Here is an 18,824-nt window from a genome sequence, read left to right as displayed (position 1 = left end):
GTATGAAGTCATTAGGCCATGGCCTTCCCCCTTTTCGTACACTAATTCAGTGAATGTTATAACTTCTTTGGTGACATTCTTCTCTCTGCAAGTTCCCCAAAGGAGTAAAGGCATTTCTCCTTAGAAAATAATACTGTGAAACAAAATCACATCACACCTTAATATACAGTTGATCGGAAAGCCAGCTTCCAAGTCATGGATACTCCGTAAGTCTATTGAGAAGCAGAAATGATGTGATGTTGCTGGAACAGCAATCTTCTGTCCTGAGGCTGTTTCTGGAACATTGGATGTGGTCACCGGCTGGGCCAGTGAGGCAGGTACAGAAGACCCGATGGCTAAAAGAAATATAAAAATGTTTCTTTAAAAACTTCATTTGCTAAGTATTTCTTAAGTTATCCAAATAATTTTAAGATTTTCTCCTTTACCTTCAAGTAAGTAATTTGACCATTTGGTTTTATAAACATATGAACTGAGGCATAAATATCTTAAAAGTGACCCATCCCAAATTGTGCAAGCTTTCATTCCCATTATAGAACTGTGTAAAAAAAGAGCTTACTTTCAGCATGCACTGCAAAAAATGAAAGCACACACTATCAATGCAGTTATGCGTGACAGCTGCCTGATTCCAAAAGGCAGCAGAACAGAACTTGGCATTTAAAGGGTTATATTTGAGACTCAGTACAAGTATAATTACAATACTTTTTTAAAAAGTAGTTTTGGTTAATTTCAGTAGCTATGACATAGTCTAACCAAAAGCTAAAACGTGGAAAACAGAGCTATCTGATCCAACCCTGTTACAGACCTGAGACGTTCAGTGAGTGGCCCAGTCATACAGCAGCTCAGTGACACAGCTGTAATCTCACCCATATTCCCAAATCCTCACCCACCACCGCTCCAGTTACTTACACTAAAATGTAACGGTAGATTCTTAGGTGACGGATGGAAAATTTTAGAAAGCCAGATAAATATGCGTTCACGACACTCTCTTTAGGATCAAAAGTGATTATTATGAGCTTACTATACGAAATATTAACACCTCTAAAATTTCAATATGTTCAAAATATTCAAGAATTTACTAGTTAAAACTCCATCTGAAAGAACCAGAATTTATTTATTAAAAAATAGTGTATTTATTCTTCTTACATGTTTAAACTTCTGTCACCTTCAAAGTACTCTCCACTTGATACAATACACCTATCGAGATGCTTTTTCCACTGTTCAAAATAGTGTTTGAACTCATTGATTTTGATGCCATTTAGTGCTTCTGCCATTTTTTGGTGTCACCTCTTCCAAATCAGCAAAATGTTTCCCTTTGAGGACTTTTTTCATCCAGAGAAACAACAAAAAAAAGTCGCTCGAGGTAAGATCAGGTGAATTCGGAGGGTGGGACATGAGCATCATGCCATTTCTGATCAAAAACTGCTGAACTCTCAGTATGGTATGGGCAGGTACACTCATAAAATCACGTGTAATGAAATGGACAAACACATTGAAAGAGTAAAAAATATTCACTGAAGCTAAACATGGCCAGCTGGTACACTGATACAGATGGGTTCCTAGAACACTCACCTAGTGGGGGAAGCCTGTCCTACAAGGGTACTGCCTGCCAGAAGATAATTCCAGGTTTTTAGGGGTTCCCGCCTCATGTACTTTTTTTTTTAAATTTAATCTTTATTGTATTTTTTTCTCCTATATGCTTTAATTTTTTTTTTGAGCAGGCTACTATTTCTAGTATAAGAGTGAAATAAAAATGTTCTTACCATTTTGCAAGTTCTATAATGAAGTTAAATAGATTATAATTACTTTAAATTGATTTTTATTACATTGAAACACATTATCGGTTCTTTATAAAACTCAGTTTTTACTTAGAGCTCACGAAAAGTATCATAGTCATTTATTAGATGGCTGAAAATCTATACCTAAAAGATCTGAAAATAAAAAGAAATAGCTTACCCTTTGGATTTGGCTTTGTGTCCTTGTCATACTGTAAGCTTTCCACTTCACTTTCCGTTGCATCATCTTTCGTTGGAGGTGACTGGTCATGAGGTGTAACAGGGGACACACTTGGTGATTTTGGCTCAGTGAGTTTCTCCTTTATGGGGGTTAAAACTCTCTTCTTTGAATGCTGTGGCTCATGTTCATTCTGGGTTTTTAATTCAATTAAAGACTAAAAACATTTAAATAAAATAAAATTTGCAAAGAACTTTCCTTCATAATTAAGCAAAACACTTGACTTTTTTTTTTTTTTTGTTTTTGTTTTTTAAATAAGAGCTTCCTTTCCCAGCCTGGATATTCCTAGTCTATTTTTCTTCATAATTTGCAAATTTTCTTATAGCATCTAGGACCAGAAAAAGGAAGATGAACAAGAAGGAAATATATCTAGAGCTAAGTACCAAAATGCATCCTAATGGGTAAGAGGGAATATTGGATAAAAGAAGTCAGGCATAGGTATCCCTGGGAATGGTTATTCCTACCAAGGCTTATATTCCTTACAAAAAAAAAAAAAATTCCAAACACCAGACTGTCTAGTATGATCTTCTTCCTCTCCTTTGGTCTACTACTGTCTAAAAACATATTTCTTAAACTCTCACTTCAGTTTTTCTACCTTTAATTCATAAACTATATAAAGTTCAATTCTTTAAAAAAACTGTATACTGAAGCTGATTTGGGGATATAGTATATACAATAAAAAACTATGTACAAATAAATGCCCATCTCGGGTCCCTAAAGTGAGTATGGAGACTATAAAGCACTAATGAGCCAAAAACCTTATCTTACAAGTGAGTCAACCCCAAAAAATACCATTAATGCAGATCCCCAGAAACTAGGTGTAAAAATGTTCTCTCTTACTGGAGCTTCTTTTCTGCCACAGTCATTGACTAGGAGCGGAGGGCAAGGGAATGGTTTCCACTACACTGTACCCAAAAGGTTTGGATAGTCACTTATAAACTGCAGCCGTGGAAGCCACGGTGCTTTTCAGAAATATCTTTTCAGAGAGGAGGTATCATGTTACATAAGCTACTGATTATGAGTAATAAATAATAAGTATTTCCTTATGCTAGGTAACTCTTCCGAAGTTCAACTTCTGGGAGGAATCATGAGCGTCTGAAACCAGAGAAGCTGCAGTAGGGGAGAGAGGGCCACTACTTGCCTGGGCGTCTATGCCTTCTCTCTGCAGAGCCACAGACACCCCCACCGTGGGGGCGAGCTCCACAGGAATAGGTGCAAGCTTTTGTTTGGCTCGGTTCGGAGGGTCAAGGGTAAAAGCACCCTCAACTGTGACTGGGTGCTGGTTGATTTCTGTGCTACCCTTTTTCAGTAATCCTATTAAGGGTATTTCTGTACTTCCAAGTGACTGGTCTCCACAGCAGAGATGGATCTAATATGAAAGGGAAAATCAAGACAGGGTTTTATATTTTCTTTTTTCTCCTAAACACAAACTTTAAAATTTATAAAAATTAACAGAAACTTGCCTTCCATAGAAAGAAAATATAATACAGGTTATCTTACTGACCTGCAGTGACTAAGTAATAGATTCTCATGTGATTGTTAAAACTGTTGATTAGGCACAAAGTTTACCAGGAACTCAATAATAAAGCTACTATTACTTTTTCATTTTTTTTCTTTCAGTACTGTATAGACATATGGTGCACCCTTTTTTTCCCCATCTCTTTGGTGAGCTATGGTTACTCTAATATTTTATTTTTTTAATATATGCAAATTATATCATGTACATGAATTTAAATATAAAACATATCTCAACAATTTTTTTCTATTTCCACCGTTCAACACTAACTTAAACACAGCTCTAAAAAATGAGTAGACCCACCTATATTTGAAAATTAAGGAACCTCAAATAATCGTGTTTCATTTACCCATAAAATACCTTGAATGTTTTTTCTCATTTCTTGCTTTTCAGACTTTATTTATAAAACAAGTGCTTAACAGTAAAAGGTAAAGGAGAGCACCCCTGGCATAGAATGTACTGTTAATCACCGATAGCTAATCAAAACTTTGACATTACCACCTTTTGCAACAACAACAAAAAGGAAATTCTAAGTACATGCATGTTATATAACTATTCTTTTCTCTTACTATATTGAAGCCTTGGCAAACTTAGCATTCATATAAATAATAAGCAGTGACAGCATGTAAGTATTTTTAGTTCTAACATCACCAATTACTTGTAACTTAGTCTTAATGTTATTAGTGTGATAATTATAATGGGCTGGAGAAAAGGAATATTTATGACGTAAATGTCCTTGAGAATCAAATAAGCCAGTACTTTTGGTAAGAACTGATGTATCAGATAGAGAATAAAATTAAATGTGTTTTCTCTTTGCATCTTATCATTTCATATAGACTTCAGCTTTCTAAATATCTTGGATTTAGCAGAACCACCTCTAAAATTTAGTTCTATTAAAATTTCTTAATGCCTCTTCTCACCTCCCACCCAAAACACAAGCCTGATCACCTCACTATAAATAAATGGCTATCAAATCCTACAGATGACTATCCCATTTTAGGCTAATATAAAGCAACTGTAATAAAAATAGAACAGGAATTTTCTTCTGGTTAGTCACTTACCTAACCAGAAGAAAACCAGGTACGGTTCATTTTTAGAGTCCATTTTGAAATTAGTTTACAAAAAGTACTCATTCACGGGCAGGTATTAGAAAGTTATTATCTCTCTGCTTTAAAGAAAATATTTATTTATTAGAGACAGGGGAAGGGAGGGAGAGAAATATCAATGGGTTGGTTGCTTCTCGCATATGCCCTGACCTGGGGACTGAACCCGCATCCCAGGCATGTGCTCCGACTGGGAATCAAACTCGCGACCCTTCACTTTGTGGGACTTTGCCCAACCAACTGAGCCTGATCAGTCAGGGCTCTCTTTGCTTTTAATAGCAGTGAGGAATATAAATTCTTAACCCTAAAGTGGGATCTGTGTGCTTACAGCTACTATCTCCACCAACAGTAATGAAATCTTCCCTGTGCTCACAGCTTTAAGCACCAGGTATAAGTTTTTTCATTACAAAGGACTGTTAACTGACATATCTCTTTTCATAATTAACTATGAAGGAGGTTTATCTCTTAAAATTCTCAAGTAATTTATGCTACGACTTTAAAATTCAGGATAATTCCTAAAAAATTAGAAGATGAGGCAGAAAAATGACCTCCACTACTAAAATAAGGTGGTTTAGGTACCTCTATAATGCTTAAAAAAATCATCTCTAATAAGAAAACAATTGTTTTTGCAGTACTTACCTGTAATTTAGACTGAAGAGCCAGGTAAACACGAAGGATTTCTACACTGCTTCGTATTCGAACAGATGCTCTTTCTGGCTCAAAGTTTGGGTTGATCAAATCATTGAAGGGTTCATTTGTAACATCATTTCCCAGTAAAGAATAATAGAAGAAAAACTCAGGCTGTCGTTCTGGAAGTTTCATGGTGCATGGAATTAACTACATTTAAAAATAATTACAAAAAAAAGTGTTACTTTGTAAACCACTAAACATGCTCAGTATGTCTGAGGAATTCCAAAAGTATTTACAAAAATGTTAATGATTTTTTAATTTCAAATTTTAAAAACCTCTCAATGTCTAAATCTCTGCCAAATTATATCCAAATTACTAGCTTGATTAACTTTAGAAGTTTATCTTAGAAGAGTACAGAGACAAAAATAATTTTATAGATTTATATTGCTTTAAAGTTTACATTTCATTCACCTGATCCATGGATACATGAACGTTCACTGAGAAGAAAATGGCCAATGGTGTTTTAAATTGAGCTTCCTTTATTTCCACATACCCTACTTAATCTTTTCCTTACTGTGCCATCTTTTTCATAAATGAGAGAAGGTTGTTAAAAACTCTTAATCCAGGCTATTTAATATAACACCTTAGTCCAGACTTTTGATAAAAAAGTGTTTTAGCCACTCTGTCAAAATTTGGAGACCTATAAATTAACAATTGCTGAAATATATGTTCTGTACTAGGAGTGTTCTTAAAGTTGGTGGTTTTATGGCCACATATGACAAAGACATAGGATTCTTGCCCCATAAAGTATAAAATATCTTCTAACAGATCCTTAATGTTCACTAGAACATTGTTTAAAATAAAAATGTACTATAAACAACTGGTGAGGTCATCATCAGAAGATGACTTAAATACACAAGGTCTGTCCAGAAATATTCCAACTACTGTTAATATATTGAGAACAGTTTTGCTACATCGATATAACCTGGCAGCCAAGGAGAGTGGACAGGAATATGCATGCATGAACAATGATGACTTCACTGTACTAGTCACTGGGGGTGGTAGATGCTGCTGAGTATGTGTACTGTGTGGTTGTTGCATTCAAAATGACTGAGTAGGGCAACGAATTTGCATCAAATTTTGCATTAAGCTTGACCATTCCTCTGCAGAAATTATTCAGATGATTCAGAAGGCTGCAGCTATGGGCAACTGGTGATTGGCAGCTTCATCACGACAACATGCCTGCTCATGTATCATGTCTCACAGTTTTTTGACAAAACACCCAATCCCCCAGGTGACGCAGCCCCCTTACAGCCAGCTTTAGCGCCCTGTGGCTTCTGGCATTTCCCAAAACTGAAATCACCTTTGAAAGGGAAGTGATTTCAAGCCATAGATAAGATTCAGGAAAACACAACAGGGCAGCTGATGGCAGTTGGGAGAACTGTGTGTAGTCCCAAGGTGCCTACTGTGAGAGGGACTGAGATGTCATTGTCCTATGTGCAATGTTTCTTGTATCTTCTTCATTAAATGTCTCTTTTTCATATTACATGGCAGGATATTTTCTGGATAGACCTCATATTATAGTGATCATACAGTGTGTGTGCTAAAAGATGATACAATGACATGAAAGTTTTCTGAGATATAATGTTAGGTAAAAATGTTATAAGACAGTATGTATAGTTTATATAAAAGTGCTATAACCACTTAGATTAAAACAGATTAAAATTAATCATGTACTGAACACATAGTAAATATCAATAGTTAATTTTTTAATGTAAAGTATAAAGTAAAACAAGTCAAGATGGCAGAATAGATAAACCTATTGCTCACCTCCTCCTATGATCACATAAAATTATAGAATAACCATCATTGAGAACCACACACAGACTAACTGAACAGAATTCCTATAACTAAGGATATAAAGAAACCACATGGAGACAGAGATGTGGAGCTGGCAAGTCCCACACCCATAGTGGGGCAATTTAGAATCAGTAGGAATATCTCTGCAGCAAAGCCCTCACTGAGGAGCAAGGCGTCCCGGCCTTACACTGGGCTCCCAAGCCTAGGACACCAGTGCTGGGAAGAGAAGTCCCCATAACATCTGGCTGTGAAAACCAGAGGGAACTGTGTCTGAGAAAGACAATGGGTTGCTTAAAACCTAGGCACTGCATCTTAAAAGTCTGAGCACAGATTCACTTAGAAACTCACTTGCTTTGAACTCTAGCACAGGGGCAACAGCTCAAAAATACTAAGAGGCATATGGGGAAGAACTAAAATGACTGGCTTCAGGGTGAGGGCTACAGGGCAGGAGTAGGGCAGCTCTCTCTGAGGACCTAAGTGCTGGTGGACACCACTGTTTCTTTGTTGAGCTTTCGCCCACCCCTCAGCCAGCAGACCCAACTCTAATCTTTGCATCAACCTGGCTAACAGAGTTCACCCCTCCCTGGTGACTGATTTTCTGACACCCTGCCCCACCCTACTCCCAGGCTTGACCCAAACCACTTTCTACAGCTTTTCCATACCAGTGGCTTGCCTTGGCTCACACTGGACTTTCCTAAAACCTGTCAAAGGTCCACAAACCCCAAACAAGCGGCAGCTATCCTCCACAAGCCCTGTACTTCTTGCTAAGCAGCCTGAAGTCCAGCACTAGTGTCAGCCAGCCTCACTTCGCAGCACAACCTCTCCCAGGAAACCTGAAGCCCAAGAGAGGTGGCAACCAACTGCAGATCATGCTGTAGTTCCTACTAAGTGGCCCTGGGCCAGGTACAGGCAGAAGTTGACCTTAGCTTGCACCAGAGCCTCTCCCAAGAAGACTCAGAGCCAACTCACCCAGTAGCTGGCTTCAGAGTAAACAGATCACCCAATCAGCTCCACAAACACCACACCCAAAGGGCAGACTTGATAGGCACCAGAGTCCCACTAAAGCAAATCCTGCTAAATGGATTCAACCCATGCACAGCAGCTCATCTGCTACAGTCACAGCCAGTCATCATAAAGGTCAGTTGCACCCACTGATGCGCCTACTGCAATCAAGGCTCAACTAAAACAGGAGGGTACATGCCACCTACACAAGAGATACCCCTGGAGCATTCAGTTCAGGTGACCAAGGAGACTGTGCCACTGGGCCCCCACCGGACACCTACTATATAAGACGACCCTGCCATAACTAGGAAATGTAGCAGATCTACCTAGTACATAGAAACAAACATAGGAAGCCAGATAAAATGAGGAGACAAAGAAACACACCCCAAATAAATAGAAGAAAACTCTGGGAAAAGAACTAAACAAAGACATGCATATCAATAAAATAGAGAGTTCAAAACACTGGTTCTAAAGATGTTAAATGATCTCAGTGAGAACTTCAACAAAGAGATACGAAACATAAAAATGGATATAGAAAACAAAACAGAATCAGTCAGATATGAAGAACACAATAAGTAAAATGCAGAATATATTAGAGGGAATCGACACTAAATTAGGTGAAACAGAGGATCAAATCAGTGATCTGGAAGATAAGGTAGTAGAAAACACCCAATCAGAACAGCAAAAAGAAAAAAGAATTTTAAAAAATTAGGATAGCTTAAGGGACCTCAGGGACTACATCAAGCATGCCAACATTCATATCAAAGGGGTACAAGAAGGAAGAGAGAACAAGGAATTAAAAAACCTATTTGAATAAAAAAATGATTGTAAACTTCCCTAACCTGGCAAAGGAAATAGACATACAAGTCCAGGATGCACAGAGTGTGCCAAACAAGATGAACCCAAAGAATCCCACCCCAAAGCATCATAATTAAAATGCCAATGGTTAAAGGCCAAGAAAGAATCTTCCAGATAGCAAGAAAAAAGCAGTTATTACATACAATGGACAGTCAGCTGAGCTCACAACAGAAACTTTGCAGGACAGAAGAGACTGGCACAAAATATTCAAAGTGATGAAAAACAAGGCCCTACAACCAAGATTTGCTGGGTAGAGTAGTCTATGAATCAAAGTAGAGTAGAGTAGAGTTTCCAAAATAAGAAAAAGCTAAAGGAGCTCATTACTACTAAACTAGTATTGTAAGAAATGTTAAAGGGACTTCTTTAGGAAAAATATAAAAACATGAATAAGAGAGTATTGGAAAGAAAAATATTCTCACTGATATAGGCAAACAATACAAACAGTGGATCAACCAACTATAAACCTAGTAGTACAAAGGTTAAAATAGATTGCTATAAGCATAGTTTGGTATATATGAGGCACATGGTAACCACAAACCAAAAATCCATGAGAGAGACAAAAAAAAAAAAAAGGAAACCAAACACATTACTATAGGAAGTTATTAACATACAAGAGACTAAGAAAGGAACAGAGGAGAACTACAAAAACAATCAGAAAACAACTAATAACATGGCAATAATTACATACCTACCAATAATTACATTAAATGTAAAAAGGACTAAAGGGTTCAATCAAAAGACACAGGGTGGCCAAATGGATAAAACCACAAAACCTGTATATATGCTGTCTACCCACTTCAGACTGAAAGAAACACACTCACAGGAAAGGGATGGAAAAAGATATTTCATGCAAATGGAAAACAAAAAAGCTGGGGTACAAATACTTAAATCAGGAAAAATAACTTTAAAACAAGAGCTGTAACAAGAAACAAAGAAGGGCATTTCATAGTAATAAATGGATCATTCCAACAAGAGGATGTAACTCTGGTAAACATCTATGCACTCAACATAGGAGCACCTAAATATATAAGGCAAATATTGCCAAACATAAAGGGAGAGATCAGCAGTAATACAGTCCTATTAAGGGACTTTAAAACCCCACTGATATCAATGAATAGATCAACTATACAGAAAATTGACAAGGGCCTTAAATGACCTTAAACCACCTTAAACCACATGAACTGAAATGATATTTTTAGGTAATTTCACCCTAAAGTAAAATATAAAGACTTTTCAAGTGTGCCTGGAACATTTTCCAGCATGGACTACATGTTAGGCTACAACACAAGTCTCCATAAATTTAAGAAGATCGAAATCATTGTCAAGCATCATCTTTGATGACATTGGCATGAAACTAGAAAGCAATTACAAGAAAGTAAGCGAAAAACACGTGTGTAGGCTAAATAATATGTGAGTAAACACTGAATGGGTTAACGAAATCAAGGAAGAAATCAAAAGATATCTCGAGGCAAATAAAGATGAAAACAGAATGACCCCAAGTTTATGGGGCACAGCTGAAGCAGTTGTAACAGGGAAACGTACAGCAATACAAGCCTACCTCAAGAAACAAGAAAAATCTCAAACAACCTAACCTTACACTTAAAAAAAAAAAAACAAACTAGTAAAAGAACACCACCATGATCCAAAATGAGTACAAGAAAGGAAATAATAAAGATCAGAGTGGAAGTAAATGAAATAGAGTCTAAAACAACCAACAGAAATGATCAATGAAACCAAGAGTGGGTTATTTGAAAAGATAAATAAAATTGATAAACCTTCAGCTAGACTCAATCAAGAAAAAAAGAGAGCGGGCCCAAGTAAATAAAATCAGAAATGGCCCTTGCTGGATGGCCCAGTTGGTTGGAGTGTTGTCCCATACACCAAAAGATTGTGGGTTCACACCCTGGTCGGGGTGCATACAGGAGGCAACCAATCAATGTTTCTCATGTCAATGTTTTCCTCTCTCCCCTCCTTTTCCTCAAAAATCAATAAACATGTCCTCGGGTGAGGATTTAAGAAAGAAAATCAGAAATGAAAGAGAAGAAATAATGACAGTATAGCAACACAAAGGATTGTAAGGAAATACTACAATACGCCAAAATATTGGACAACCTGGAAGAAATGGATAAAGTCACAGAAACATACAATCTTACAAGACTGAATCAGGTAGAAACAGAACGTCTGAACAGATGGGTAACTGCTAATAAAATTGAATCAGTTATTAAAACTCCCAACAAAGAAGAGCTCTGGACCAGATGGCTTGACAGGTGAATATTATCAAACATGTAAGGAAGAATTAATACCTACACTCCTCAAACTATTTCAAAAAAACTGAAGAGGAGGGAAGACTCCCAAACTCAATTTATGAGGACAGCATTACCCTGATACCAAAATTGGACAAAGACACTACAAAAAAAAAGAAAATTATAGGCCTGATGAACATAAATGCAGAAATCCTCAAAAAAATATTAGTAAACCATAGAAAGAACATACACCATGATCAGGAGGAATTTATACCCAGGATGCAAGGTTGGTTCAGTATCAGCAAATCAATTAATGTGATACATCACATAAACAAAATGAAGAAAGTCCACTTTTATCCTTTTAATTCAACATTAGAATTGGAAGTCCTAGCCAAAGCAGTAAGATAAGAGAGAGAGACAGAGAGGGAGAGAGAGGAAGAGAGGGAAAGAGGAAGAGAATGAAGTAAAAGGCATCCAAATTGAAAGGAAAGAAAACTGTCATTATTTGTAGATGACATGAAACTACACATATAGAGAGAGCCCTAAGATTCCAGCATAAAACTATGAGAATAATTGAATTGAGCAAAGTGGCAGTATACAAAATTAGTGTTCAGAAATCAGTTGCATTTTTATGCACCAACAATAAGCTATCAAAGAGAAATAAAAAATACTATCCCATTTACAATTGCATCAAAAAGAATGAAATACCTAGGAATAAATCTAACCAAGGAGGTAGAAGACCTATACTCAGAAAACTATAAGACATCGAAGATATTGAAGATACAACTAGGATACACTTCTTCATGGATAGGAAGAATTAACATTGTTAAAATGTCCATACTACCCAAACCAATCTACAGATTCAACACAATCCCTATCAAAATGCCAATAGCATTTTACACAGAATTAGAACAAATAATCCTAAAACCAGCATGGAACCACAAAAGACCCCAATAGTCAAAGCAATATTGAGAAAGTAGAACAAAGTTGGAGGTATCATGCTACCTGATACCAAACTATATTAGAAGGCTATACTGTAAATCAAAACAAGATGGTACTGACATAAGAAAAAAAAAAGACATATAGATCAATGGAAAAGAACAGAGAGCCAAGGAATAAACTCGGGCCTCCCTGTATGGTCAATTAGCCTGTGACAAAGGAGGTAAGACTATACAATGGTATAAACACAGTCTCTTCAATAAACGGTGTTGGAAAAACTGACATATACACACAAGAAAATGAAACGAAGACCACTTTCTTACATCATACACAAGAATAAACTCAAAGTGAATTAAAGACTTAAATGTAATACCCCAAACCATAAAACACCTAGAAGAAAACATAGGCAGTAAACTCTTTGCCATCACTCTTAGTGACCTTTTTTTGGATATGTCTCTTCAGGCAAGACAAAACAAAATAAAATACTAACAAATGGGACTACGTCAAACTAAATAGTTTATACACAGCAAAGGAAACCATCAATGAAATGAAAAGACAATCCACTGAATAGTTTATCAATGATGTATCTGATAAGGGTTTAATATTCCAAATGTATAAGAAACTCATATAACTTAATACCAAAAAAAGAAACAATCCAATTAAAAAGTGGGCAGAGGACCTGATTAAACAGTTCTCCAAAGAGGACATATGAAAAGTTGCTCAACATCATTAATCATCACAGAAATGCAAATTAAAACCATAATAAGGTGTCACCCCACATCTGTCAGAATAGCCATCATCAATAAATCAACAAACAACGAGTGTTAGTGAGGATATGGAGAAAAGGGAACCCTGGTGTACTGTTGATGGGACTGTAAACTAGTACAGCCACTATGGAAAACAGTATAGAAGTTCCTCAAAAAATTAAAAAATAAATACCATATGATCTAGCAATTCCACTTGTAGGTATTTATCCAAAGAAATGCAAAACACTAATTCAAAAAGATATATATACCCAATGTTCACTGCAGCATTATTTACAGAAGCTAAATATGGAAGCAACCCAAGCAGCCATCAATACATGAATGGACAAAGATGTGCTACATACATACAATGAAATGTTACTCAGCCATAAAAAAAAAATATTTGAAATCTTGCCATTTATAACAACATAGTTGGACCTAGAGGGTAATTTGCTAAGAGAAATAAGTAAGACAAAGACAGACAAATACCATATGATTTCATATTATATTTAATTCTAAGTTCTTCCCAATAAGAGAAGAGATTCTTTTAAAAATCCTTTTTCACATGTGGAATCTAAAAAACAAGCAAGCAAAATAGAAACAAAGTCATAGATACAGAGAACAAACTGGTGGTTGACAGATAGGAGGGCTGTCTGGGGGATGGGTGAAAAGGTGAAGGGATTAAGAAGTACAAATTGGCAGATAGAAATATAGTCACAGGGGTAGAAAGTACAGCACAGGGGATACAGACAACATAAGTATGTATGGTGACAGATGGGTACTAGACTTATTTTGTAGTTATATAAATGTTTAATCACTACATTGTACACCTGAAACTAATCTAATATTGCATGTCAACTGTAATTTATAAAATAAAAATTAAATATAAACATAAATTAATATTTTAAAAAATTTTAGACACAGAAAAGTACAGAAACTGTAAGGTCAGGGCTCAATGCATTTTCACATCTGTGGTCCTAGCACTCACTTCAAAAAAATTAAGCATTGTCCATAAATAAACAGCACACAGTAAATACTCAACATGGTTCTTATTTTATATAAAGTATATTATTATTATATAAATTAAGGTATTACTTTAATCCTATCATTTAAAATGGATTGGTTTAATTGAACAGATTTTAACTGTAGATTTTAATCATGTAGATTTTTATATCTTGAGAGGTAGCACCTATACATCTAGTGTTAAGAAGACAAATTCTGTAGTAAACCCCCAAACCCAGCAATGGCTTGCTATGAAATGTTAGACACATTACTTAATCACTCTGTGCCTCCATTTCTTTTAGGGTGGTTGGAAGGACTACAGGGGTACTATATATTTAAATGTATAATGCTGCCTTGCACACAGTTAGCTGTTAAATGAATGGGAAAATGAGGAGAAAATATGATTATTTCACTGTAACAATGATTATTTCAGAGGAATTCAATTAGAAGAGGCTTTCATTTTCTTTTACTTTCTTCCATAATCAGAAAGCAACAAAAAATTTAAGAAATAAAGGTGGCCCTTACATATTTCATACTATATTTAATTCTAAGTTCTTCCCACTAAGGGAAGAGATGCTTTTAAAAATTCTTTTTCATCCCTAGATTGAGATGTATTTTTACACTTTACCTTTAAATATTTAAGAAAAGAAGGAAGCAAGATTATTCATTGCTTCCTCCATTACTCTACTACAACTTTGTAGTATCATGTTTTAAGTCACTGATTTGCATCTGAAAGTATATTTTTCTTTACTAATAGATGACTTTTCACATAGTCTTTGTCTAGTGTGAGAAGAAAAAACTAAAGGGCTAATTTTTAAAATCCTTGGCTTGTCTGTAAAGAATGTAAAAAGTAAATACTAAGCAGTACCCAGGGATGAATAAATTATTGGAGCTAATTTTTATGTCTTTAAAAATTATTGTAAAATACACATAAAAGAGTGATTTGTCCCAATAAATCACCTTGTATTATCAAAAACTGTACTAGTTATACTGTAGATTCAATAGATCAGTTACCTCCAACAAGCCTTACCACACACAAATATAGCTTCACAGATACAAACTATATATTAGACATTTTAGTTACTATATTATCTCATTCCTCATATACATATGCAAACCGGTAGTATCTCCACTGTATAACTGAGAAAATTCAAGCCTCAGACAGGTGAGGTAAGTTGCCTAAGCTAAAGAAACTAGCAGGGAGTGAGAATGAGATTCCAACTCATACCCATCTTACTGCAAACCCCGTAAGAGGCAAGAGAACATAACACGGGAATAAAAAAATGTGAAAGGTAACCATCTGGCCAGAAACACGTAGGTCATTTACTTGGTGTAAAACCTTCCTAAGACTTGGTTTCCTCATCTTAAAAATGAAAATAATTCCGTAAAGGTGTAGTAGGATGAAATGCAGCATATGCAAATATGCAAAGTAGCTGGCACAACATCTACTTCACAGAACATAACACAGAGTAAATGATTAATAGTTAACACTTATGCCTCCCTAGGGAGTTGAAAAATATTAAAGATAAAGTGGCAATTTAAAATGCTTTTCAGTCTACGGCCATACCACCCTGAACGCGCCCGATCTCGTCATAAAATGCTTTCCAGATATCCCGTAACAGTAAAAATACAGTAGACTTGTTGTCTAACGCGTGTTCTGATGTGATTAGTGAAGGGCGGTGGACATGGCTTTCCCTCAAGAGTGTTCTATGACACTGGGACAATCCACACAGAGAGAAGAAAAAATAAGAAAATTATTTTGGGGGAAAGACAAAAGCACATAAAGTGTCAATGAGAAAATGACAGCACCAAATCAAGAGAAAGAGTAAAGTTCAAAGAACAGTACTTATAATAAAAGTGCTTTTTGTAGTGGGCATAAACTGTGTGACAAAGTTAAATATATTTCCCGAGAAAAATCTTTATCTGATAAACCTTACCAGTGAGACAAATATGTGATCACTAACTCATTTCACTTGTGAATATGGACTATGTGGGAATTTTATACCTCTAAGAAAGTAAACAATCTCATAAAAATTTAAGTCATAGCCATAATCTCTATTTTTGAAAATATTAATTTATTTCAGCTGCTATAGAGCAACATAATTAAAAAAGAAAAAAACTGGACTTGATCCTGAGAAGGGCACTGGGTAGAATGACAGCTAATTTTGCGTTGAGCTGTTCGGGGAAGAGACTGCCTGCCATGGGCCCAGGCCTTCCTGCACAGCTCTGCTACTGTGCCGAGCCTGCGAGGCCCTGACCGTCTCACCCAGGCCATTTCCTAGGGTTGTTTATGCAGCTGGGAACTTTGAGCTAAGGTGACATGTCTTCCAGACAAAGACCGGGACTGCTTACAGTAAAAGTGGGTGGTCCCCAAGGTCTGTGTTCCTAGCTGTGATGCAAACTCACTGTGACCTCCTGTGGCACCTCTGTGGGACTGTGGGAAATACACTGATATTCACATCGCTTACTGTGCTGCAGGCAAAAAACAGTAACAGGCTTATTGTCTAGCTTGTAAATACCAGACCTAACAGCTATTAAGCTAGGACTGAGACAAGTGCCCCCAACGCTGCACATTTCTGCAAAACAAAAATTATTCAATACTTTGAAAAAATCCTTTCATACCAGTCCTTACGCTGCCACACACTACAGTGGGAAACAATGTTTATTGATAGCCTTTCTTCTAAATCCTGAGAGACTGAATTTATTCTTTTACTACCAAGATCACCACAATTTGTTCTTTTCCTAAAGCAAAAATGCTTTTTGATATGAGAGAAAAGAGTTTTTTATTTTTTAAAAGTAAAAAAAAAAAAAAAAAGTCAATTTGCAAATCTTTTTAAAACCTAAAAGGCAGATTTAAAAAACACAGTTCAATTTTCAAGTTCTTTATGAATCACTAATCTGAGGGAAAGTCTCACCTGCTCCAACTGGGTGGCAAATGCTATGGTCACTGACAGAACGAAGAAGTCAGTACAGCGCTCTGCTGGTCCGATCTGATGGTAGCCCCCTTCCTCGTCCAGCACTGCCACAATGTCCTTCGGGTCCAGTCCAGAGAGGCCGGCAGGTACTTTATGGAGAAAAATAATTAAACTACATTGTAGTTTGCCATTAAAAGATTTTGAAAGCTGGTTTAACTTTTTTATTTGCTTGGCAGTTTTCATGGATCCATCTAATATCTCAGTAAGGTTTCCACTGATTTTCACATGTAACCACCATTTTCTATCGGCCCATGAAGTCATATTTTGAAATAAGGTAACATTTTTAAAACTTCAATTTAATAAACCACAGAGCAAAGGCATTGCAGGTTTTCTAAAGGAAGTAGATATAAATTAAGAACTGAAAAATAAGCAGAATTTGGCTAAAAGAGAAAGGTGACTGTAGAGAGAATGAGGGAGTGAAAAAGTGTTCTAGGCAGAAGGAACAATTTGTACAAAGACTCAGAAACGAAAGGAAGCATGTGGTTGCAGACCGATGTGATGGATCAGAGATGGAAGACTGACATAGGAAGAGATAAGCCTGGAGTGATAAACAGAGGGCATATCAAAGTCTTCTTCAATGCCGTGTCACAACAACTGGATAGTTTTCTAAGAATAACAGAATACCATGAAACAATTTTGAGAAGAGAACTAATATAATCAAATAGACTTCGATATGAAGAGAACGGAAAGGGACAGCGTTTTTCAAATTGATTAAGGAATAAAACACACAACTGAAATAATAGACAACATTCAGTGTTAGGAAGAATGCAATAAAGTGAGTACTCTCCTGGTTGGTAGACACAGACCAGTGTATAACTTTTTTGGGCTAATATCTTAGGGCTTATCAAAATTTTATACATGCATATTCTGTAAACAAGCAATCATTCCTGACTCCTTCAGGGGCTAATCCTGAAGCAGTAAGCTCATGAAAGCAATGACTAAAAATTGCATGATGGTTAAGAGCACAGACACTAGAGTCACAGAGACCAAGGTTCCAATCCCAGTTCTGCCATTCACTAGTTATATACAACTATGATCTCCTTTACTCTTTTTTTTTTCTGCAAAGCTTTTGGTGTTGTTGAGATGATAAAATTAAACAACAAAAGTACTCAGCACAGTATCTGACAAGCACTTGAATAAAGGTAGCCATTAAATTCTAAGGCCAGCAGCGGTTAGAAATCAAAACAATTGTGACAGGAAAGGGAGTTACAAGTATGGAAGGGCAGAACAGAAGGATACATCTTGCAGTATAGGACTGGAGGGATTGACGGTGTCTATGTGAATGTATTCCGTTCAATAAATGTAGAGTTACAAAGGTATATATCCTCATGTGCATATATATACAAATATGCAAAAGTAGTTTTACAGTTATTTGTATTTACAGTTATTTGTTATTTGTTGTAAGCCTCTATCCAGCCTAAGAGAAAAAAAGAGAAGACACAAATTACTAATATCAGAAATGAAAGAGGGAACATCACTATAGATTCCTTGGACATTAAAAGGGTAACCAAAAAATACTATGAATAACTCTATGCCCACAAATTTGATAATCTAGATGAAATGGACCAATTCCTTTGGAAGATAAAATCTTCTAAAATTCACAAAAGAAGAAACAGAGAATCTGAATAGGCTGTGTCATTTAATGAAATTGAATCAGTAATTTTACAAACCAGAAAGCATCAGACCTGGATGGTTTCACTGGTGAACTGTACCAAACACTCAAGGAAGAAATTATAGTTGACCCTTGGAACAACACAGGTTTGAACTAGGTAGGGCCACCTACATGTGGATTTAAGCCAATGCTGTTCAAGGATCAACCGTATTGTGGATCCACAGTTGGGAATCTGAGTATACGGAGGACCAACTTAAGTTAAACATGGATTTTCAACAGCTGGGGTTTCAGCGCCTCTATGCATCACGCCCCCCGCCTGCTGTTTAAAGGT

At 36.3% G+C, this 18,824-nt stretch overlaps 1 protein-coding gene across 2 annotated transcripts in view; it reads right to left on the bottom strand.

The window, feature by feature from the left end:
* The window catches only part of CEP120 (centrosomal protein 120), a 73,272-nt gene that overhangs the window by 40,120 nt on the left and 14,328 nt on the right, over positions 1–18,824 (bottom strand). For both annotated transcript variants that reach the window (XM_054589898.1, XM_054589899.1), the window contains exons 6-10: positions 16,822–16,970; positions 5,269–5,466; positions 3,152–3,379; positions 1,954–2,167; positions 158–335 (exon numbers count right to left, since the gene is read on the bottom strand). In XM_054589898.1, coding sequence (XP_054445873.1) covers positions 158–335; positions 1,954–2,167; positions 3,152–3,379; positions 5,269–5,466; positions 16,822–16,970 — 967 coding nt within the window. The remainder of the gene's footprint in view (positions 1–157; positions 336–1,953; positions 2,168–3,151; positions 3,380–5,268; positions 5,467–16,821; positions 16,971–18,824) is intronic.

This window comes from Pteronotus mesoamericanus, unplaced genomic scaffold (genome assembly GCF_021234165.1).
Source record: "Pteronotus mesoamericanus isolate MK-2021 breed Mesoamerican mustached bat unplaced genomic scaffold, CSHL_Meso_final scaffold_167, whole genome shotgun sequence".
In the NCBI taxonomy this organism is placed as follows: domain Eukaryota; kingdom Metazoa; phylum Chordata; class Mammalia; order Chiroptera; family Mormoopidae; genus Pteronotus; species Pteronotus mesoamericanus.
Note: the sequence above shows the minus strand (reverse complement) of the source record. Positions and strands in the feature narration are given on the sequence as shown.